This window comes from Aspergillus karnatakaensis, assembly GCF_047715665.1.
Source record: "Aspergillus karnatakaensis strain CBS 102800 unplaced genomic scaffold BJY04scaffold_71, whole genome shotgun sequence".
In the NCBI taxonomy this organism is placed as follows: Eukaryota; Fungi; Ascomycota; class Eurotiomycetes; order Eurotiales; family Aspergillaceae; genus Aspergillus; species Aspergillus karnatakaensis.
Genome location: NW_027395783.1, coordinates 17,343 through 40,254, shown reverse-complemented (window position 1 = coordinate 40,254; position 22,912 = coordinate 17,343). Strand labels below are relative to the sequence as shown.

The 22,912-nt window shown below is 51.2% G+C and overlaps 10 protein-coding genes across 10 annotated transcripts; 5 read left to right on the top strand and 5 right to left on the bottom strand.

Moving 5' to 3' along the window:
* Positions 1-29: 29 nt before the first annotated feature.
* BJY04DRAFT_231955 (uncharacterized protein) lies at positions 30-5,360 on the bottom strand (the record flags this gene model as incomplete). The annotated part of the gene is made up of 10 exons (XM_073719656.1): positions 30-1,313; positions 1,371-2,097; positions 2,140-2,184; positions 2,215-2,388; positions 2,419-2,473; positions 2,523-3,461; positions 3,512-4,413; positions 4,444-4,718; positions 4,775-4,964; positions 5,025-5,360. The coding sequence occupies 10 exons, from the start codon at positions 5,358-5,360 to the stop codon at positions 466-468; spliced, it is 4,491 nt and encodes a 1,496-aa protein (XP_073565940.1). The 3' UTR covers positions 30-465.
* Positions 5,361-5,831: 471 nt separating this feature from the next.
* Positions 5,832-8,099, top strand: BJY04DRAFT_231952 (uncharacterized protein; the record flags this gene model as incomplete). Its single annotated transcript, XM_073719655.1, has 6 exons — positions 5,832-5,947; positions 6,053-6,260; positions 6,311-6,909; positions 6,955-7,136; positions 7,182-7,583; positions 7,736-8,099. 6 exons carry the CDS (start codon positions 5,832-5,834, stop codon positions 8,059-8,061), a joined length of 1,833 nt encoding a protein of 610 aa, XP_073565939.1. The 3' UTR covers positions 8,062-8,099.
* A 138-nt stretch (positions 8,100-8,237) lies between these two features.
* On the bottom strand, positions 8,238-9,042 carry BJY04DRAFT_200434 (GNAT family N-acetyltransferase). The gene has a single exon (XM_073712926.1). The coding sequence runs from the start codon at positions 8,952-8,954 to the stop codon at positions 8,439-8,441; it is 516 nt and encodes a 171-aa protein (XP_073565938.1). The 5' UTR covers positions 8,955-9,042; the 3' UTR covers positions 8,238-8,438.
* A 205-nt stretch (positions 9,043-9,247) lies between these two features.
* Positions 9,248-10,153, top strand: BJY04DRAFT_200433 (uncharacterized protein). The gene has a single exon (XM_073712925.1). The coding sequence runs from the start codon at positions 9,614-9,616 to the stop codon at positions 9,953-9,955; it is 342 nt and encodes a 113-aa protein (XP_073565937.1). The 5' UTR covers positions 9,248-9,613; the 3' UTR covers positions 9,956-10,153.
* Positions 10,154-10,466: 313 nt separating this feature from the next.
* Positions 10,467-12,025, top strand: BJY04DRAFT_200432 (uncharacterized protein). Its single transcript, XM_073712924.1, has one exon. It carries the CDS (start codon positions 11,045-11,047, stop codon positions 11,570-11,572), a length of 528 nt encoding a protein of 175 aa, XP_073565936.1. The 5' UTR covers positions 10,467-11,044; the 3' UTR covers positions 11,573-12,025.
* A 251-nt stretch (positions 12,026-12,276) lies between these two features.
* On the bottom strand, positions 12,277-13,540 carry BJY04DRAFT_200431 (cupin domain-containing protein). Its single transcript, XM_073712923.1, has one exon. The coding sequence runs from the start codon at positions 13,324-13,326 to the stop codon at positions 12,685-12,687; it is 642 nt and encodes a 213-aa protein (XP_073565935.1). The 5' UTR covers positions 13,327-13,540; the 3' UTR covers positions 12,277-12,684.
* Positions 13,541-13,611: 71 nt separating this feature from the next.
* On the top strand, positions 13,612-14,766 carry BJY04DRAFT_223341 (uncharacterized protein; the record flags this gene model as incomplete). Its single annotated transcript, XM_073717670.1, has 2 exons — positions 13,612-14,013; positions 14,092-14,766. 2 exons carry the CDS (start codon positions 13,612-13,614, stop codon positions 14,764-14,766), a joined length of 1,077 nt encoding a protein of 358 aa, XP_073565934.1.
* Positions 14,767-14,922: 156 nt separating this feature from the next.
* Positions 14,923-15,516, bottom strand: BJY04DRAFT_200428 (uncharacterized protein). The gene is made up of 2 exons (XM_073712922.1): positions 15,296-15,516; positions 14,923-15,234 (listed from the first exon to the last, which is right to left on the bottom strand). Exons 1-2 carry the CDS (start codon positions 15,436-15,438, stop codon positions 15,042-15,044), a joined length of 336 nt encoding a protein of 111 aa, XP_073565933.1. The 5' UTR covers positions 15,439-15,516; the 3' UTR covers positions 14,923-15,041.
* Positions 15,517-19,244: 3,728 nt separating this feature from the next.
* Positions 19,245-21,189, top strand: BJY04DRAFT_147858 (dicarboxylate/amino acid:cation symporter). The gene is made up of 3 exons (XM_073708820.1): positions 19,245-19,598; positions 19,645-20,425; positions 20,479-21,189. The coding sequence occupies exons 1-3, from the start codon at positions 19,310-19,312 to the stop codon at positions 20,858-20,860; spliced, it is 1,452 nt and encodes a 483-aa protein (XP_073565932.1). The 5' UTR covers positions 19,245-19,309; the 3' UTR covers positions 20,861-21,189.
* A 441-nt stretch (positions 21,190-21,630) lies between these two features.
* On the bottom strand, positions 21,631-22,690 carry BJY04DRAFT_223339 (uncharacterized protein; the record flags this gene model as incomplete). Its single annotated transcript, XM_073717669.1, has 3 exons — positions 21,631-22,015; positions 22,069-22,188; positions 22,251-22,690. 3 exons carry the CDS (start codon positions 22,688-22,690, stop codon positions 21,631-21,633), a joined length of 945 nt encoding a protein of 314 aa, XP_073565931.1.
* Positions 22,691-22,912: the final 222 nt, after the last annotated feature.

Genomic DNA, 22,912 nt, shown 5'->3' with positions numbered 1-22,912 from the left:
CTACATCCAAAGAACTTCCTATACCCCTGCTTATATAGGAATGGCATATAGTACCTGAATTGAGGTGCCGGAAATAGTAACAGCGTCATCCATGACGCAGATCACTGGGATCCGGATATAGGGAGCGGGCCTTATGGTTTTCTATATCCGGCGAGGATTGAATGGTTCCAACCAACTAGTAGATGTTAGAAGAGTCCCCCCACTTAACGCTATTGATGCTCCATTCTTAGCCGCCCAATGCCGGAGCTGGAGACTCGACAACGGATTTATTGAGTAAACGCCGCTTGCTGACACCATCTCGATAATAAGCTTGCTTGAAGGGCCGAGAAGATCGCCTGCCGGGATTTAGTAGCAAGGATTTGCAGGGAAGTGGGTACAGCAGGCACCCTCACCCTAGGGACGGGGAGATAAAGGCGGGATATATATAATCGTGCTAGGGCAAGCTATCTGGTCATCAATATCATACTAAATGATATACGGCTCCAAATCACAGTCCTCATCAACATCAAACCTCTCAATCTTGACATCCAACTGTCCGACCCCTTTATCCGCCGGGATATCCACCACGCTTTCCGACCCAACCCACCCCCCAAAGTCCTCCTCGCGCTCGATATAAAACCCCACCGGCAAGAACACACTACCTTCCACGCCCCGGATCGCTTCGATATGAGGTACCCAGCCTGTCCCTGGGATTTGAAACCCTCCATCCTCGTCTCCGTGGATTGAGGTGGGGTCTGCGGTTGATTCTCCGAGGAGTAAATGAGACGATCGTAGATGCGATCCGATCAGTACGCGCATTGCAGGAGTTTTTTCCACTCTGCAGTCGCTGGCTGCTGGCTCTGAGACAGCGTCGGGAGGACAGAAGAAGCGGACTTCTCTTGTTTTCACCGAGGCCGGGAGGAATACTTTCTCCTTGGGCACAAGGACTGAGCTCTCTCCGTCACGGGTTGGGAAAAGGCTGATCTTGAAGACTTGGAGGGTTCGCTTTCTGGTGGTAAAGTACAGGTGTGAGGATGTCCAGGTCACGGTGAAAGGGAGTTGGGAGACGGGGAGTGTGTGAAAGTGTCCAAGATCGACCTTCGTTCGATGGATCTGTGTTGGGGGTGCACGTGTAGTCTTTCGCGAGGATAGCCTGCGTGTACTGACAAACAAGGCCAGATCTAGGGGTGGAAGGTCTCTCTCTTTGGATGAGCCGGATGGCGCTTGCGACTTTTTGAGAGGCCTCTTTGCAGGCTTTCTGCGAGCTTTGAGAACTGCAACATGCAGGTATTTGCCGCATTCGGAGAAGTGGCATTTGGTAAAGACCTGACGGGCTAATACGTGTCAGTACAGAGTGTAAATCTACGTAGTGAATAGGAGTTCGCGCTCACTGTAGTTGGTAGTAGGCCGCAGCCTCCGCATAAACCACGTTTTCTGCTCAAAGTCCACAAATAGCAGATTTCCCGGGCTCATGGGCCATATTATCAGCGGCTTGGTTGGATGTAAAACAGGCGGAGAGTTGTATAGCAAAAGATGCAGCGGCTTGGAGAACTGAAATATGCACTTTAGTCCCGACTCAGACCTGCTAAACACCTTGAGAGAGGCACGCAAATCAGACTCCTTGGGCTTCCGCCGGAACGCACGACTATATCTCGAAAGCCTGCTGGCCTGATGCTCTAGCTCCTCAAGTGGGACATAGGCGTCATCTCCGTCTGATTCGTCGTCCACATAGCCGCGGAGGAAGTGAGAGAACGGGTTCATGCCCAGACCGATGTCATCCGACTCTGCATCGGAGGGGTCATTGTCGCTTGATGAAGGCCCGGATTGTGCATCCTCTGAGCTTTCCGAGCTAGTATTGTACCCTCTGAAGAATATAATAGCATTCTCATCATGAATCGCGGCTTCAACGTGTGTTGAGGCCTCGCTCCAGGTTTCATCCCCGGAGCTGAACGGCTCCCCTGGTGAGGATGAAGACGTGGAAGCATAAGTGCTGTCCAGTTCCGAAGGCGATCCATCCTCATCGGATTTATATACATCATCTGTGGCTTGGTCTTGCCAACTATGATTGAAAAGCCTTACCACGTCCTGAACTGGGCTTTCATCAGATTCACCGGCGGACTCGCTGGTAGGTAGAGGTCCCAAGTGACGAGTTGCTATCACGACGTACTTTCCCTGGGTGACGAAGTCCTCAAAGTAGCCTAATCCCTCATTCTCATGGTCGCTCTCGAGATTGACTTTCTGGAAAATGCCATCTGCACCACGAAGGTATAGCTGAGAGCCAATACGGAGTGAGAGGGCATCGTAGTCGAATGAGATGGTTTTAGTTGTTCCTGGTTTCGGACTGAGGTCTGTCTCGTCGATTGTGAAATAGAGAGCCACATTCGCTTCTCGCTCGTCAACCTCAATCCGCTGTCGGCGTTGCAGCATTGGCTTGCCGACCTGATTCAAATCCCAGGTCTCACATGTGAAATACAAAAGTGGTGGGTTGAAAGACCTAATATGCAAGTTAGGACATGGACTATCACCTCAACAAGCACACTTACTCGAACTGAAGTAGATAGACAACCCGTCCACAAGCTGAGTACCCTTCATAACAACGCCTGGAGGTCCGTATACCATTCTTGTCGCTCGTTGTCAGTGCAAACCCAGCGTACCTGCTCCGCATCCCGGACATGAAGTTGTTATCTCCCAGAGTCCCAAAGATGCAACGATCAATTTGACCTGCGTATTGTACCCCTGTACAGCCTGGATTCTCACAGCATCCGCAAGCCAAAAGATACGACCACTCGTGAAGAAACACCCGGTAGTCTTGACAAAAATGCATGTCTGGATTTCGAGCGGTCATCCGAACAAACCACTGTGGTAGGGATCGTTTGAAGAACTTGGAGGTGCTCGGCTTCCCCGCGATAGTGAAGACGCCGAACTGGCTGTCCACGAATATATGCTGTGTTTGAAGAAGGGTCTGAAAATTTGCAGACTTTAGGAATGTCGCAATTTTCTCCGCAAGATCGACCGAGGGCACGTCTTCCAAGTGATAGTACCAATATTTGGCTGCGTAACTCAGGAACTCATGGCCATCCAGGGAAGATCCGTTGGCAACCTGCCATCTGCCGTCGACATTATCCAGTAAGCTACTGAAAGGTGGTTGCGACAGGTATTGAAGGCAAAGCTCTGCCAGCACAGATGGACAGATAGACGCATCTCGAGCATCTTCGTCGCGTTCGCAGAGTATCTTAGGGTTTTCTTTCATGAATACTTTCACTGTAGAATGGAAAAGTCGATACCGCTTTTCAGTGCCCGAGTAGCCTTGCTCCTCGACTATCAGGGGCGAAAGTAAGTTGTGTAATAACTTTGACCGCGGCCGCCGTCGATCCATCTCACTCTTGGAGGATGCACTGGGGTTCCTCAAAACTCCAATGGCGTCGCTCAATTCACCCACAGTCACCGGCCGCCGGGAGAAGCATACAACTGAAAGGATCTTGCTGTGGCATATTAACTCTGGCCCAGTGCTGCAATCCAAAATCCGCCTTACCTGGCCAAGTCCCGGCTCGATGCGGGGATGCGTTTGAACTGACGAGCATAGTAGCCATTCAAGTCCTTGGGTAACCCGTGCAAAATCAGCTTCTCTATATCTGCAACACTCTCTGCTTCTTCAGCGATACTTTGGATCATATAGTGCGCCCAAAGAAGATTCCCCTTTGCCTTTTCCTTCAGGAGATCAACCCAGCGCCCCCTTTCCTCTGCAGTTATTCCGACCTCATCTAGCTCTTCCTCGAGTGCTTGCATGCCTTTATCGAAGAGCAAGCGGATATCCTTTTCATTCTGATCAACCAGGTGAAGTCTGGGGTAGTGTCCAAGCATCCTTAGGATAGCATTGTGCGCCTGGCTAGATATCCACAGTCTTGTAGATTTCGCTGGGTTGCTCTCAACTAGTCTGATGAGCACCAGCAGGGTGTCTCGGGCCGTGGCCCACCGGCGCTCAGACAGTTCTTCATCAAGGCCGTCAATGAAGAGGAAGGTTTTCTCCACAAGTCCAGAGGATGTGATTGCATTCATCATATCCATTATGTTGTCGACAGAAGCACCCAAGGTCTCAGTTATGGCCACGATTGAGCCCGGAAGATCTTGGGTAGACTGTCGCACGGTATCAATTAGCTGACCCGTCATGACTCGAAGCAAGTCAATGGATTGAGCCTCCTGATCGAACATGAAAAAATGAAAGGCAACAGCCGTCGACGGATTCGAGTTCTGTATATGTTGAATGGTCCGCGAGCACAGCATTGACTTGCCCGTGCCAGGATTCCCACTCATCCACAAAACCGGTGAGTCGGGCTTCTCGCTAATCCAATTTTGGAATTCGTCGGTGTCTAGAACCCACTCGGATGTGCCGGGTACATGGCTTGCTAGATTCGTGCTATGGCGGCGATAGTTCGCCTCGAGGGTCGTCTAGAAAGTCTTTCCCACGCCTAACCATTGTCTCGCGCGGTCGTAGCGGTGTCCTAGAAGATACATTAGTATGGTCGGACTTGGCATAATCGGAACAGCGCGCGAACCTTTCCGATCCATATCATCCTGCAAGCGGCGATGTGCGTTGACGTCGCGCTCTGTCTGTGCTCGGCCCTTTTCCAGCATATCCGCTCGATTACTTATCTCCTCCGCATCCTTTTGCAGGTCCACGATGATAGAATCGATTTTGCTAGTGCTGAATGGGCCTGTTGACTTGATGAATAAACTGAGCACTATTTATATGCAGTCAGTTGGCGTACATGGAGGTCGTGCGGCAATCATTTCTTACTGCTCCTTTCACATTCTTTGCGTACCCGAGTCCAGAAGCGGAGGACGTTAATGTACGATCGACAGAGCAGCTGCTGCATTGGAGGATCTTTGAAAAGCTGATCAAAAAAGCTAATACGCTCAAGGTGGAAGGTGAGATCCTGGAGCTGCTGCTTGATTGTTTCCAACAGGCTAGCAACTCGATATGCGCTCTGGACAACGTGTATCAGATATTGCAGTCAATGGGGTAGGTGACAGGTGTCGGCTCTTACATCGAGGAAGATCTTGAGAGAGCCCCAGATGATAGCAGCAGGCAATGGGTTGGTTTGACACATGGTGTCCAACACTCCGTAGTACGCCTTCACGGCGACTATCATCGGTCGGACAATGGTACTGAAGATGGCCCTTGAAGACTTTTGTGACACCTTTCTCTCCGCTTCGAGGATGAAATTCTGGATCCATTCTGGGTTGACCTGTCCCGCGGTCGCCAGACCATCGAAGAACATTCTTTTGGTACCTTTCTTGTCGGGCAAGGAGACAAGGTAAGCTGTGATTGCCTGCTCAAACGTGGTGGGAGACCTGAGAGTCTGGTCAGCTGCAGGTAACATGTGAGGGGTTTTCCAGTGGAGTGCTGATACCCATCGTTGGGGTCAGTGCCTGGGCCCTTGGAGGTATCCGTCATTCTGTAGGTAAGCTGCTTGACTCTTGAGGGATGCGGAAAGAGAGGAAGAAGCATCCAGAGATCATGTCACAACCAGGTCCATCTTATCTTTGCTTCCCTTATGCGGGCGATATTTGTCAGCTCAGCGGGGCTGCACTACTCTGTCTATCATCTTCAGCCTTGAGATTGCGCAATATGGTGTACAGCATGAGACCTAAGCAATGAGAGAAAGTGTTGCACAGAGTGTGGCCAATCACTCCCCTGTTGGAGGCTCGGAGCGTCGGCTCTCTGAATGCGATGTGTGTCTCTTGCCCAAGGGCTCCCTGTCAGGTTTGTCAGCATTGGCTATTCAACCCCTCATCTTCTCGCCAGCGAGAAAGAGGGAGGCTCAACTGTCAGAAGCACAAGTGAGTGAAAAATGACAGAGGTCATGGAGCCAGCCAACGGTAATGAGGTTGGAAAGGCTGAGAAAGAGGGAAAGAGCGAGCAGGATGCCGACTCACCGGGAAAGCGCATCTCTCGAGTTGATCAATAGTGAGTCCCTCAATAGCAGTCGCCGATTCGCTAGCTCTGACCTTTATTAGCTATGATTAGTAGGTTTATTCTGTATTTCCAGTTGACCCGGTACTAAGCGGCAAGTCGCACATACACCTGGAGGCTCAAGAAGACATCCAAGCCAGACAAGCAGAAAAGGGCAAAAGGCGCTGTATTGATTGTGCGGCGCACGATTGACTACAAAGGCCGGTACGACAAGACTGAGATCGAGATCAGAAGTCCCTTCTTGGTGACGGTTCTGCAAGAACTGAACCCCGAGACGGAGAGTTTAGCCCAGGAAACTCCTCCATCGGTGAGTCATGACAACCAGCTGTATTTAGCCACATGCTGAGTCTATACCAGGCCAGTCCCGTGCTGTTTTACCATTCTCGATTTGGGCTACAGGCCGCTTTTGAAGCCGAAAAGGCCAAACAGCAACCGAACGAAGACGCCATCAAGGATCTCTCCGTTGCCCTGGAATATCTGAAGCAGGACCATGAAAAGACTGTTGCCAGTATGGACGCTTTGCTCAGCAAGCAAGAGATCAAATGGGATCTTTTTTGGGCCTTATTCGTGCCCAACTCTCTGGTCTATCACTACCACCAGCTCACCCAGCAGGACCAAATTCTCCGCTTTCGCCGGCTACAGAAACGATACGAACGGGATAGAGACTGCCTTTCTTGGCATATCTTGTGTGACATTATTACTATCGATGGTGCGAAGCTGGGGTTTGCAAAGGCCCCTGACTTTGAGATCGACGAGTTCCCAGGGGCTCGTAAGATCTACGACTTGACAGTGTTCCCACTGCAATTTGTGAAGAATCAATCCTCCATTTATCAACATGCAGTCGAAAGGGGGAAAAGATACTGCGAGATAAGAGACAAGGCGTGTATGGATGCGAGGGCCCGGCGATGCGCGAGATACTCAACAAAGACCTGGACCCTAAACAGTTCAGCTTTTCAGTAAGTTCATCACGACCTTCATTGGATTGCCTATCCGTCTGACAGTCTGAACAAGTCCTTTGGCAGAGCGATGCTTGATGCAAAGGCCTTCAAGACCTTTGAACCCAACGCGACTTATTACAGAACAGTATACAGACAGCTCAAATCTGGCATTCCGACCAAAGATGACGACTTTGCCATCTGCAATCCTGTTATTGTTGGTTTTAGCTTTGGGACAAAACTCTGGGGTGAGTCCTTCTTACTCTAGTGACCCTGTCTAACCATATATCCAGGAGGTCTTGGGATGGACTACTGCCGGCCTATCACATGGGGTCATGAAGCCTTCAACTCACTCGTCCTGGAGGCAAACAAAAAGAAGCTGATCCACGCCCTCGTCACCCAGCACACAGCTAAGACTGACCACTTCGACGACGTCATTGCAGGCAAGGGGAAAGGCCTGATCGGACTTCTCAGCGGAGGACCAGGCTGTGGCAAGACGCTGACTGCCGAGGCTGTCTCCGAAGAAACACGGCGTCCGCTATACTCTGTCAGCGCTGGTGAGCTTGGGACAAACCCTGCCGACGTGGACAGTCGCTTGACCCTCGTGCTCGATCTCTCTCAGAGATGGAATGCAATCCTGCTGCTCGACGAGGCCGATGTCTTTCTCCAAGCGCGAAACACCACTGATGTAGCCCGTAACGCGCTTGTTTCGATTTTCCTGCGACAGCTGGAGTACTACAAGGAGGATTATGATTCTCACCACAAACAGAATCGACATTTTCGATCCCGCGTTTGAGAGTAGGTCTCCGCTTTCTGCGTGTACCTGTTGTAGCACTGATGATTTTAGGTCGAATCCACTTCAGCTTTTCGTACCCAGATCTGGATTTCACCTCCCGTAAAACCATCTGGAAGACGTTCCTTACGAGACACTCAAATGCTACAAAGGGACAGGGCAAGAGTACAGCTCTCTGCTTCGACGATAGTCAGATTGAAGAGCTCGCAACGCCGGCGCTGAATGGCCGCCAGGTCAAGAATCTGGTGAGCTGTGCTCGATCTCTGGCGTTGGATGGGGGAGAAACGATGACCATGAGTCACTTGCGATCAGCTCTTGCGGTTACCTCCGACTGGTCTCTGGCGGTGCAGGAAGCTGTGCCAGTCAACAAGGCTCCCTGAGCGCAACTCTACTGCTTTTGTTATTGCCCAGGTCAAGCTCCGTTGGCAATTTGTATGGGGATTTCTTTTGCGCCTTGTTCTTAGTATAACGCTGTGTCTATTCGAAGTTTTGTTTCTGCCTAAACGTCGAAATGGGCTTGTAGAAAAGGGTCATAGTGGACTGTGTCCAGCATAATGCGTATACAACTGTTCTTACCAAACTAATATTACCGGCCCAAAGGTAAAAGGTATGGCTAGTGATTAAAATCCGGCACTATCATGTGAGATTGCAATGGTTTGCAGTGGTATTCATTACAATCACTCGACTGGAGCAAACATGGAGATTCCCTCCAGAGCCATCTCTATATAACGCAGACACTGCCAAACCATGGACACCCTCAAAGCACCAACTCCCAGAACTCCGCCATCAACGGAATCCCAAACGTACTATCCTCCTCGCTCTTTACCAACTCATATCCTTCCCTTGCATAAAGCTTCCGCGCCGTGACAAGGCCACTGTTCGTCCACAGCCTAATCCTCTCATACCCCTTCTCCCGTGCAAAAACCGTACACTGGTGAATCAACTCTCTCCCAAGCCCTAACCCTCTTGCGCTGGGTTCAACAAGAAGAAGACGCAGTTTGGCGCACTGGAAGTTCTTTTCGTCTTTGTCTTTGACGAGGATCACGCAGCCGGCGAAGTGGTTGTTGACTTCGGCGATCCAGGACCGTTCGCAGGTTGGGTCTTGGGTTTTTATGTACTCGGTCACGACCTTTTGGGCTTCGAGGGCGGCGAGGGATTCGTTGAAGTTGTAGTCTGCGCTGTAGATTGTGGCGTGGCGGCGGACTATTGTGGGCATGTCGGTGGGGAGGCCGGGGCGGAGGGTGTAGTTTGGGAGTGAGGTTTGGGCTGTCATTTTGTTGTTGGATTGAAGTATGTCCAGTAGGAATTGATATTAGGATTGCGATAGTTTTGTAGATGGTACCTAGGTGTCGACCGATGAGTTATATAGGGAGCATGTTCCTCGGCAGGGCTTGTCGCAGGGCGGAATCCATCTAGAGTGGAGAACGCCACGACTAGTTCTGTCCGTTTCCACGAATTAAAAGCTGTCGGAATCTACCGTTATTGAGAATTTACTGCTGTTGGATTAGGAGTACCCTTTCTATTGGATACGGTTTGATTGTGGTTGTCAGCGGTGGATAGTCTCAGGTTCCGTGCAGACTCCAGGCTGTAATTCGCCTTTGCTCATGTTATGCTCAGTCTATATACATAGGTTCCTTATGTCGCAATGTAGACTGACAACCACGATAACATCTTACACAACTGACAGGATCTTCCTCCTCGGTGCTACCTAGCCCGCCCGAGGTAAACCCGGCATATGTTCTTCTCCTCGCTGTAAGCGAAACCATCACGTAAATCCTTCACTAGGTATTGAGTTACGATAAGTGGGCCAGCTTACACCACTCAGTCTATTGCGCAGACGGCAACCCGTTAACATATGATGCCCCCAACTCTGCGCTCGATGGTATCTGGAGGAAGGACTGGACATTCATTGCTAGCGAATGGACATTCGCAATGCCCCTAAACACCATTAGCGGTGCCTTTTCCGCCAACAGTCGATTCCTCATGCAGTTTGTCCCGACCACGCCGTCCCTCAACCCAACTCTCCCCTCATTAGGGAATGCCCTTGCTGTTCTTTCCGGAAGCACACTGATCATGTCTTCCGTAAACGCGCCCTTTGTTCCTTATGGAATTGTGTGGAAGTTCAGCGATATCTCGGAGAGCCAGTCACTCAATCTTTCAACACAACAGTCCGCCGAGTTGGCTACATCTCTGGTGGTCCTCAGTAATGGCAAGCCGTGTTCTACCCCGTTCTCATCGCGGCGTTCGCAATCAGTGCGCTCTGTCTTGCCGTGATGGTCCTCAATTTCCATGGTCACCAGATCACCGATTTCACGGAGCCCCAGAACCTCTTCACACTAGCCATTAACAGCAGGTAGTCGGAGAGAATACAAGGGGTATGCGGCTCAGGACCAGAGAGTCCGCAGCTGGCTGAGAAATAGCATGTTGCGTTGGCTGAACAGGATGAACATTACTATATTCGGTTCACGGGCGACGGTGACAGTGCAGGGCCAGATTCAGAGCCAGACCAATCATCGACAAGCTTCACCAGGGCCGCGTCTGCGTCTGCATCTGCCATCGAATTGGACGAGAGCGAGCCGGATGGGACCAGGTTGATAGACGACCGTGGTCCGGTGGTTGCAGAGTACAGGAGGTTGGCGACGCGCAGGAGTTGGGTGTCCAGACTTTAGTCAAACAAGGGTTCCCAGTTTATGGTATCAGGCCATTTCTGGTATGGCGCCATATACAAATATATGATGTATAATATTCCCTCTAGATGCCCCCGAAACGGGCTTATGTAGTGGGATGGATGTGGGTTGCGGTATATTGAATTTATGAGAACAATTAAAAAAGCCCCCTATAGAGAGCAAAGGTGTGACTGAGCTCATACACGTAGCTAGATATGGATGATCTGCAGAAAGTAGTTCGTGCCCATAGCCCGAGACATATTGTCACTGATTACCATCAAAGATAACACCCCCTGGCAGACATTGTCCCTCTGTACAAACCACAAAGGCTGAGCCACTAGTTCAGACAGCCAAATATTCAACCAAACCATCATGCAAGATCACCATGTGTATTGTTCGTGATACGATCAGATCATGACGTGGGCGTGTTGAAAACAACCCCGCCTGCACAGTGACATTGAGATCATTGCGAACAGCCTGCATTGCATCATCGTACAGATTCCCCCTCGCCCCGCACCAGCCGGAGGTATTGGAACAGTAGGCGCTTACATTGCATCTGGATCTCCGCCCCTGCGCCAATTGGAGACCCGGAATAGGGATGTACACTGTAGCTGGCCCTCGCCTGACTTCATGATGCAGGATACTGCCTCCAGTGTATTCAGCTCGCCACGTTCGTCGGCTAACTGGAATCACTGTGATGGGAAAAGGCAAACACTCAGCTGGGTCTGCTCCCATGTATAAAGGTCAAACCAGGCTCTTTGATTCCCGCCATTCTTGCTGTTCCAGAACAGACTTGAGCATTCATATCTTTTTCGCAGGCCTAGATTTTTCACTTGTCCACGCAGATCACGATGACAGGCGCAGGCAATCGGTTTCTGATCCCTGCATACCCGGAGAACCCCGACACCGCAGAAGGGGACCTTCTAAGCGCCGAAGAAGTCAGCGCCCTGAATGCTCAATTTGCACGCAGCAAAGAGAGTTCCAAGCCTTTGACCGACCAACAACCAACCCCAGCGCTTCCCCCAGATGCCATCCCCGAAGACGGGAAAGAACTTGGCTTCCGAGCCATCATACCCCAAAACAGCACCTCTCTAGACAAAGGCTAACACACGGCCCAACTGCACAGTACCGGCTTCCGCGGCAGCGTGACGACCCTCCGCGTCGACTCAGGCTGGTTCGACTTCCCTGCCCCTCTAAGCGCCCCGGAAAGCCACTTCAACATTGACCTCAAGAACTACTCCACCTCGCACATCGGCTACGCATCCGACAGGTGCTGGTTCGACCTCTTCGAGAGCGACCGTGTCTGTCTCCGCCTCGCATTCCAGCGCACCAAACGACTCATGACTTTCAATCAAGTCGTCAACAACGCGTGGACGACCGAAATCGTGTATCAGTTTCCTGATGATCTTGAGGCTGGAAAGGAGATCTCGCTGAAGTTCTCCCTTGTCAAGGGTCTATTTGTGGTCCTGTTTAATGATTCTGGCGCGAAATTGGACTGGGGGGCACCGGCGACGTTGGCGGAGTATAGGGCTGATAGTAATAGTGATGCGATTTTCAGGGACTGGGTGATGGCTGACTTCATTTGGAAGCCGACTCTGGCTGATGAGTTTCCGCCTGTTTAGATTGGCTGCTGTTTATGCTTCTACTAGGATATGTGAGGAATGCATTTCTCTGTCAGTCATGACGAGCCCTGGATCAGAGGAAGACGATCCTATACGCGGCTGCGGTACATTTTGAATATCATTGAAAGTGCGGTGGCGCAATGCTCTTACCGATAGGTTGATACTTTATCCCCTCCAGCCCACAGAGATCTACCGGGTTGTTTACACCAGAGGCGCCATAGCTCCCTAGTTTCTCGTTTATGCGCTGACTCCTCCGGCTTAACCCAAGTCGATGTCAAACAGGCGCCATAATGACGGATCGATAATTCAATTTCTTTCTGGATCGGTAGGCTATGTGGAAGGGAAAGCATACGTGCGAAAATTAGTGTGCTTTCGATGCCTCAGTGGTGAGGCTGATCTTCTCTTTGATTTGTATTCCAGGGCACTGCTGGCGATCATTCTCCATGCGGCACGTCTACACACGGCAAATGACTCTACGCCACTGACAACAAAGCAAAGGCACTCCATACAGAACCCATCATTTCCATCGATGCTACCCCGAGAACATCCATCGCCGGTGAGTCCCGAGTAAGCAAACAAGCTGCATCCTACCCCGGTCCGTACGTGGCACCACCCACCCCACCCTCGCCATGGATCGGTCTCGCAAAAGCAATAGCAGAATAACCCCGATTCTGTCCATCAACCCCAGATGAATGATCCTGCATATAACATCCGTCTAAACATCCGAGCCAGTCTCAATCTCCACATCCACAAAAACCCTCGGCTCCCACCCCGGCTCCGCCATCTCAAACCCCTCATCCTCGTACGCCGGCGCAACCGAACACCCCACAAGCGTCCACTCCCCCAGCGACAGTGCGTGCTGCCATTCCCCGCGATCGATAACCACCTGCGGCCGCTGCGCACTCCAAATATCCGGACCGAGAATCACATTCCGCGTAGGGTTGCCGTCGTCCCAGGAGAGTGAGAGCTGGAGAGGCGCGCCCGCGTAGTAGTGCCAGACTTCGACGGCGTCGAGGACGCGGTGCCAGTAGGAGAAGCCCGCGTCGCCTTCTAGGAGGTAGTAGATGTAGGTGCTGGGGGCGCGGTTTGAGGGGGGGGTGGTGTAAGGGTCGCGGAATGTTTCGATGAAGTAGCCTTTTTCAGGATGGGCGGTTAGATTGAGGGTGGTGATGACATCTTGGGCTGTGTGTAGGAGCTGGAGGGCCATATTGGGAGGTATTTGTTTATTGGAGAGCGGTTGAGCAAGGGTGTGGTGTGGTGAGGAGGAGATCGAGATGGGTTGGGTTGACTTGGAGACGGGGGATGGGTTTTCAACAGCTGTGTGCGACCTGGACTTGTCGGGTCTTTGTTCGATCATCAGCTCGCTGTCGCAAGGGTGGCGATCTCGCCAATGAAGATCCTTTTTTGCCGATGTTTGTGACACTGAGTCGATCAATCAGATCGGAGATAAATTGGGGAAATGCTGGACTAGCGCTGTAACCTGCAGCAGATCATGGCCAATGCCGACGATACACCCTATGCAATCACGATATAATAATAAGCAATGCATATCTCGGTGTGTCATTCCGTCTTACATCTTATTTCCACCACTACCCAGATGCCCTCTTGATCCAAATGTGGCCTCCGCTGCTTGGTACGAAAGATGGCCGACCTCAAGCAAGACCTTCCCCTATCGATGATGATAGGTGCATTTAGCGGTATTGCCTGGTGGCTCGGCATCGAAATCGGTATCTCGCTGATCCTCCTCTTCAAGCGCCGCCGGGGAATGTACTTCACCTCCTGCGCCCTCTGCGCAGCCGGCATTATCCTCCAGACGCTCTTTACCCTTCTGGCAAACTATGGTGTCTGGAAGGATCCCGTCCCGGCGATAACGATGATCTACCTCACATGGTTCATCATGGTGATCCCGCAGAGCTGGGTTCTCTACTCGCGCCTGCACCTGCTCATGTCAGCGAGCAGTAAGACTCTCCGGATTGTCAAGATGGTCCTTATATTCAACTCGATTGTCTTCTCCATTCCGACTATCATACTTGGTACTATAGCTGTACGTGAATAGCTTTTCTACGACACTATCTGTGTTTACTCCAGATACCTAGAACTAACACCACCGGCTCCTCACCAGCAAACTGTCACCCCAAGCCTCGCATCCAAAAACCTCATCTGGGACCGCACGCAGCTCGTCGTCTTCTTCACGCAGGAAACCGCCCTCAGCATCCTCTACATCCTCCAAACAAGAAAATACCTCCGCGCTCGCTCCCCGTTACACCGCCACCATACCCGCGCATACACCCACCGACGAACCTGGTCCGCAACAGCAACACCGATGATCCAGTCCCCAACTAGCTATACGCATTCCACCTACAGCAGCGCAACCAACCCAACCAGATCCCAAAATCGAGATGTGACACAAACATCCATGCTCTGGCAGCTCATCCACGCAAACATCCTCATCATCGCACTCGATATAACGCTACTTGGAATCCAAAGCGCGGATATGTTCCACCTCCAGGGAGCGTTTAAGCCGTGCGTGTATGGAATCAAACTCAAAGTTGAGTTTGTGATTTTGAATCGATTGCGCGAGATGGTGCTGGGGCGTGCGGGGAGTGGGAGTGGGAGTGGGAGTGGGAGTGGCAGTGGGAGTGGGTATCGTGGAAATACAGACGGCACTGGGAGTACGATGGATGAGAGCCTTGGATTGGGGGAGAGGGGTGGGGAGATGGGGGTGGAGATGGTTTCGCCCAGCGGGGGGTTTGCGTTGAGGGCTGTGCCGGTGAAGGCTTGGAGGGGGGGTGGTTGAGTTGACTATATATGTGTGGCTTACTGGTGATTTGGCACAGAGTTGGACAAGGGGCAGGAGGGGTGAGGTCCGAGGTGCTGGGGATCTATATAGTTAATATCTACTTGACGAGGCGATTAATGATAATAGTGGTTGCCGCCGCTTTGTGGCGTTGTTGGTTGTAGTATCTGGGTTCTGTAAGTATCTATCTCTATTTACAATGTTACTAGCGACGAACTAGGAAACTAGCTCCTATATTGGATGATCTGTACATAGGTAATAACAGCAATGAGAATCTAAGCCTCAGCATTCCGTAGCCCTCTCCTTAGCCACCAAGCATAAACCATGCTAGCAACCACCCCAAAGAAAGCTCCCCGCATCAGGATTTGAGTCTGATTGTGGCACCTCTCGTTGCCGGTCTCACCACGAAGGAGTTGAGTGCAGTGATAGTAATACAGGTAGAATAGGGCGAATGAAACAAAACAGAAACTTTTCCCGGAGCATGAGTTAGTCTTAGGGATCAGAATGAAAGCAGCCAGACTGAACATACTGTAGAGGATGTCGCGTCAGCGGATTTATCACGAATATGACGATCACATTGCGAGGATGGTGCGTCATGAGCTGGGCATTTGGATGTGTTGTGGTTTCTGTGGGCAGACTCTCGGGGTCTGAGGCAGGTACAGTTTCACCCATTGCTAGAGTGGTTGAATTGGATTGTGGAATAGTTTCTCGCGATCGTGGCCGTGATATAAGTTTGGTGGGTGCCTAGATTTCTGATCGGATGCAGTCTCCACTGAGGGATTTCCAGTGATTCATTCTATGATCAGCGGAGCTTGTCTTAGCTTAGCACAGCCTTGATTATGGGTCCCCTCGAATGCAGCTTCCACTGCAAATGGCTTGCTTGGGTCTTGGGCAACCGATATTGGAGCCAGCTGATGACCAGAGCGCAGTCTATGTGACCCTGATCTTGTCAATATGCCTCAGCCTGGAACCTAAGGAGAGCGCTTTTCTCTGTATTGTGCAGGACATATTTCGCTGAAGTAGAGACTTTCGATTCCCTGTAGTTGATAGTGAAACGCTCACCTGCAGTCTGTCCGAATAGAGATTCACCGGTGAGGCTCTACCTCCTGGTGCCGGACTGCACCATCGGACCCCGGCAGCATAGCCTTAAAGGACCATGCCCCAGGCCTCACAGGGCCAGGTTCCTTGAAGCAACCCTGGAGATTAGGCCAATTAGTATCTGCTAACTCGTTCAGGAATAAGTCTAGTGGGCCCGACCCGACGTTTGTGCACCACAGGACGGGCCGTTGCAACCTTCATATCTTCTTTAGTCATTAGTCGATGATTGGACTTGAACTTCCTAGATTTTTTTTTGCTGTTATGGATCAGAGCAAGTGGTCTGCTGACGGATCAAACGCCGGATGCGTTTGCAGATAAGGAGTCCATGGACGAGTGGGCCTCCTGGCTAATCTGTGTAATTCAGGGTTTGAGCAAAATGCTATACAATCCAGCAACAGTTTCAAACTGTGACTTTCTTAGGTATACGTCAGAGTACCCTTCGCTCAGCCATACATCCCACGATGGCTATATCTTTATACGCTACGATTGCCGACACTCCTGTGCTAGAATAGAACCTGCGTATTGACATACCTGCCAACAACACAATCCATGGGGGCAGCATTATCGCGCTATAGGGTAAATGAAATTTTCCTAATATTGTCCTACAAAAGATCGACACTACTTGAGGTCGCAAGGGCGAACCAATCCAAAAAGAGTACGTCTGCGACACTGAGGTGGCCTGGGATACTAGACGAATCCACACGGCTGGAACCAGGTTAGCTGACCCTAAATACAACTGGACAATTGCTGAGCCAAGTCCTATTAAATAGCAAACTTGTGTCCTGGTAACCCAGGATATACGCTGTCAAGCCTGGAATCAGATCAATTGCCATATCTTGGCCTTCGGATCTCAACATTGCAGGTATCATTTCGTTTGAATAAGACCTTACGACATGCCTCTAGGCCAGGTTTAGATGTCTCTATTGTAGATTAAGGAAGTAAATCGTGTTTCTAGTGCAGACGCAGTTGGGACCGGGAGCGACTGCTTTCCTCGTGTCTCTGTGTAGAGTCCACGGTATTTGCACGGCAAATACGGAAGACTTCTAGTTATGATATGGATCCGCGGATACACGTACAACAGGCAGTGTATGTTGATTAAGGCTCTGATATAGCCGACGGGAGAACAAGCGAGACGAATCATTCGCAGCAAGATCACCTACAAAGCCCCCTTTGGGATATAATCTGTCTGATATACTCCGTGCCATTGCTCATGTGCGGTAGATCACCTGCAAGCACATCAATAGTCTAAGCCACGAATCGCTTATCAGAATCATGCAAGACTGCGTTCGCTATTCCGTCTAGACGGTTGCAGACTACTTGAATTGCGTACTATAATATGTTATTCCCAAAAACAAGGACTCCCATAGTCAAACCTGTCATTCAGTCTACGAAGTATTGTGACAGGAAAGCAACCCATCAGTGCCAACATTATGTCATTTAGTTCTTATCGCATTTGCTCCTCGCCCACCACAGCCTTGCCTGTCCATGCCTAGTATGGCAGGCGAGCCCTATCTAGGATGCGCTTCAAGCCGATCACATTTCCGGTTGCTTTTTCGTTTGCGCTTTTATTGTCGGTGACTCCTCCAGCGAGCACGATGACAAGGAGGTTATATGCTGATCGCAACCATCTGCACTGGTTACAGTCTGCCAACAAAGCTCGATTACTCAGAAGAGTGAGGACCTCAGGTGAGTACCACCTACTTCCAAAGATCGCGTTTTATTCGCTGCTTTGAATGTACATCACTAGAGAGCACGCTGGTGTAAGATACATGATATTCGCTACCTATACCCTGTAGTGTGATGGCGTATTCGCCGGCTGCGCTCAGGGCTGTACCCAAGGGCCAGCTTGACATAAAAGTCTCTGGAGACCAAACCATGGATAGTGATAGGCTATGAAAGTCTAGTACAGCAAATTCGCGCGATACCCTGGCAAGGGCACCATCGAGGGGCTGGAATCCGGAAAGTGATGAACTAGGGTATCTAATTACGATCTGATGATGCCGGATCGGGAATAACAGATCGAACATTCTCTATGTAGATAGGCTGGCATTCAAATCTTCTCGCTATCGCCCGCCACAGGTGGGAAGCAGATTTGGGCCCTCCTCATTGGTCCAAAAGTGAGTGCGAATGCAACGGTCTTGCTATGGCGCCGAGCTAGAGACGTTGGCGAGATTGCTCGCACGGGCTGCTGATGCTCAAGCGCAAGGCTGAAATTGTTTAGCTCAGTCCTTGACCTTGAGCCCTTTCAAGTTTGGCATCTGTCCGTCCCGCCTGTCCTTTATGAGGGGGGAGTGCTTGGGTAACGTAACTGGCCATCCGCCCATTTTCCACATGGCACACATGGCACATGAACAGCAACAAGATCGTGACAAACTGACATGAGTATCCTCCAAGGTCTTACCAGGCTGCAGACCCTGTCATTGGCATCTCATAGGAACATTCCAGAAAGCAAGAAGGACGCAGGAAGGGGACATATTGCCAAGAAAGGCGCTGCCCCCCGCACCATGTGCCATTATTTCTCCAACGCCTTTAAGAAGAACGTAACCCAAGGCCGATAACTCCTCTTAACAATTCAACTTACCAAACTGCCTGCCTTTTCTTTACCCAGAGGCTCTCTGAATTCTTGACCACCCCTTCCCCCAGGTTCACAAGATACATAATAACCCGCAAACCCTGTACGGAGTATCCTGACGCCCATCCCGGGCATCGCAACATCAAAGGCGACCACGAACGACTGAGCGAGAGGAGGCGTAAAGTCTGCCGTCGTGGCGCAAATAGACCTCAAGCTGGCGTCATCTGCCACTGCCACCACGGCGCCCCTCCAAGATAGGTTTCTTGCACCGGACCAGGAACCAAGAGGAAAAACTCAAGCCTGCTGCCTGGCTATCAGATCCTGGCGATAGCAACGAGTCAGCAAGGCTCCTTTTTGCGCTCGGGTGTCTTGGCTCTGGGGTTGGCGGCTGGGCAGCGCCTGGGCGCATTCCTCCGCAAGATTGTCCGCCGCATTCCAAGCCCTTGGTCTTTGCACCGGTTGGATGGTTAATAAGGCCAGATAAGCGGGGTGCAGTTGAGCCTTCCTCTTATCACCGGAGCATGCCACCCTAAGAACACCCCCAAGACGCTGCCCAGAATCTACAAGCCAGCCTGATGTAACCTCGCTATCACAACAACTAGCCCTATCCCCAATGGCAATCTGCGCTATCAAAGAATTTGCCCCAAGGGGTCTTATGATTGATTCCTTCCAATCAAACCTCCGTGCCAACAGCTGGTTTTCTCGTATGTCTCCTTGGCACTGATACGGCTGTGGTCGTTTATTCTCGGAGGGAGGCGATATGAAGCCAGCGCGACAGGGAATCCTTCGCCTGTATATGAAGCGGAGGGTTGGCCGGGGTCCTGGAATTTCCCTGCAGCAACCCGTCTCCGCCAAACCCCCGTGTCGTTTGCAATGGAAAAGAGCTCTGGAATCAAAGCCCAGTCCGGGCCGCTTGATGGCTCGACAGAGTACACCATTCACCAGCAGTCTACCCAAGAGTCTGGTTCTCAGAATGAGATCAAGGAGCCTTGGTGGCATTCTGTCAAGGAGCCCGGGTCGGCCTTGCAGATTATCATCGCCGCGGCGTTGGCAATCGCGATCGGTCTTGCTGTTAGTAGCACCGTGGATGAAATCCCCTATGAGGCTCCCACTCTCCTGGAGATTCCAGGTGCACTCTGGTTGCGCGCACTCAGAGCGTCTGGTAAGCTACCATACCTCAATACATGGCATCTCATTAACATGTCTAGTCCTGCCTATGATCGTGACGTCGATGATCCTCGCCATTATAAGATTGAGAGAACTGTCTAACGGTGGTAACATCCTCGCACGGTGGACCATTGGCTACTACGTCCTCACGACCCTCCTGGCCATCGTGATCAGTATCCTAATCACGTCGCTCGGTTGGCGTCGACTCATGACCCAGGTCGGCGCAGACTCGCTCAACATCAGTGAAGAAGACCAGGAAACATACGCGGAGCGCGAGGAGACCGAAATCGCTGATGTCGTCGTGTCCATGTTCGAGTCGCTCGTCCCGCAAAACATCGTCGACTCCCTCGCGACAGACGGCCTGCTCGCCATCCTCGTCACTGCGGTGGTGATCGGATACGCGCTCGACCCCCGCAAGTCCGTCCTGATCAAGGCCATTGAGGAGATCGACGCCATCATCCTGAAGATCATCACCGTCTTGATCAAGCTCGCCCCGATCGGTGTCTTCTTCCTCATCATGCCCAACATGTTCCGTCTCGATGTTCGTGATATCGGCCAGAACCTGGGCATCCTTATCGGCGGCTCCCTGGTCAACCTCGCACTGCACTTATTCATCATCCTTCCACTCCTCTTCTTCGCCTTCACGCGCAAGAACCCCTGGTCTTTCTGGTTGAAGTGCTCGCCCGCCTGGACAACGGCCTGGGGTACCGCCTCGTCTGCCGCAACGCTCCCCTTGACCCTCAAGGTCGTTCGCGAGCGTGGCGTCTCCAACACAGTCGGCAAATTCACCGTCCCCCTCGGCTGTCTAGTCAACATGGACGGGTAAGCCCCCTATACTTGTTCTGTCAATCAAGAAACCCAACTAACACTCCCAGGACGGCAATCTACTTCCCCATGTGCGTTGTCTTCCTCGCCGAAACCCAAGGTCACACCCTCAGCCCAACCGACTACGTCATCATCTGCCTCCTCTCAACCCTCGCGTCGATCGGCACAACACCCATCCCCAGCTCCAGTCTCGTTCTCACCGTCATGATTGCCGGAAGTGTCGACGTGCCCATCACCGGCATGTACGGTGTCATTATCGCGATTGACTGGTTCATCGACCGCTTCCGCACAATGACCAACGTCAGCGGGGATATGTTCGCTGCGCCGATTATCGAGAAGCTTAGTGGCTTCTCGGATGATCGGGATGGGCTCGTGGATAATGCGGCGGAGATAGGGGAGGAGAGATCCGAGAGGGGGCCGCAGGCTGTGTAGCGAGTGTGATGTATGGATTTTTCCAGTAGATAATGGGGTGAGGGTTGTGAAGGAGCTTTTAGTTTAGATATCTTCGCTATCTGCCCAGCTGCTTAGGTCTACCTCAGTCATCTGGTATCATATCAGAGTTTGTAAATGAACTCTGCAAGTTAGCCTTTGCAAAAGTCCATAATAATACCCTCCGGCGCTATTGTACTTGGAAATATGCCGATGCCTCATTGTGTCTTTGGTATATATCTGCCACACAGCCTCCTGCACACAGGATATCACCGTAGTCTGTGGGATAATGCGAGCAGGCAGAATATATCTCAACAAAAATGACTCGTAGCTCCATCTCTTCAAAACACTAAAATAGCAATACCTCGTATAGGCCTGGCCCCTGTACTCATTTACTGATTCAAAGTCGTCCACTCCCCAACAAGCCTATCAACGTGATCATCCGAAACATAATACTCGATCCTATCCCCCGAAGATACTTCATCATGATTCATAAACACATAGCCTCTACCCTCATTATGGTGACATAGCTCAACGGGCATAGCCTGGAAATAACTAGACCTATCTTCCATGACCTGAGGATGAGGGCCTGAGTAAGGTCTCTGGACCGGTAAATGGTATTGAATGTTGTCTAGGCTGTTGTAAGAATATGTATGGCTGTCGACCGGGGAACTGAGGGGAAAAGGTGGGTTAGGGATTCTGTGAATGTTGGTTTTGGGTTAGCTGGAGGTGGTGGTAGATTTTCGATTTGGAACTGGTAGGGGGGTTGAAGCTTACGGGGGCTGCTGGAACCTTCCATTTTCGTCAGCTCTATCCTCTGCCTTCAGTTTCTGGTTTGGTGAGAGGCAGGGGCAGCAGACGATGTAGAGGGCTAGGAGGTAGGAGATTCGTTGGTCTGGGGGGTCGCGGTTGGTAGGAAAGGCTGCAGGTGCAGGTGCAGGTACAGGTACAGGTGGGGTCGCTTCTCTGGTCGTTTGGGCGAGAGCTGTTGGGGCTTTTATGGGTGAGTTTGGCTTAGTTGGGATAGTGGCTGCGCTTATAGGCGCATGGCTTGCGAGTAGCATCGGCTTGGGGCTTGGTGGTTGCTGGGCTATGGCAGTTGTAGTTTTCTGGGCTACGGGGTCACACTGTTGAGGGGTAATAGACGATGAAGAGGCTCTGGCAACATTGATCAGCGACTAATGGTAACGTAGCGCGGTAGTTACACATACCCGGCAGCCTGTGCTGTTGAGGCTTGGACATTGGCATGTTTGAGCTGGTCTGCAGCCTTCAAGTGCTCTTGGATGAGATTTGCGATCAAGTTGCGTTGCTCTAATTCGTTGACGGTGGAGCTAATGTATCAACACGTCAGGCACACACTCGAGAGGAAGTAGGAGGAAGATGGTTAGCATACGCCGGCACAGCCTTCAGCCGCGCATAAATGATAACCTGCATCATACACTGCAAATTACTCCTCATCTCAGCCAGACCCAACTGCAACAGCTTCACTCGCGAGTTTTTCAGCATGAATTTGAATAATCCGACCGAGCTGCGCTCCGTACTAGTGACAATCTCCTGCAGAGATGCAAAGGTAAGCTCGACTTTATCACAGATTTCCTGCGCATTGCTAATCGCGGTCTGCGACACGATCGGCCTTGTTGCATCCTTTTCATCCTGAAATATCTTTCCAATCTCCTCGAGAACAGATGATGTCGATCGCACGTAGAAGGCTAGATCTTTGACCTGTTCGTTTGCAGATGACGCATCGTCGCAGATGCTGTATATGACCTGGGCAAGAGCTAGCCCTACCGTGGCGACTTGGAGGACAGATGCTGCTACGGCGAAGGCTTCCATTGCTGATTACCGATACAGAATAAACAGAAAATGGTGATAAAAGATGCTTTCATTAATTCATGGAGGTCACGCTATTAGTTCAGCCTTAGCCTTACGGTTGCACAGTCAACACAGCAGAAACAGGCGATTCGCTATCAAAAGCCGCTATTAATGCAGGGGTAGGGAGACACCAGCAGAAGCCGATGCTTGGCACGATACGGTACGGAGTGGCTCTCAAGAACA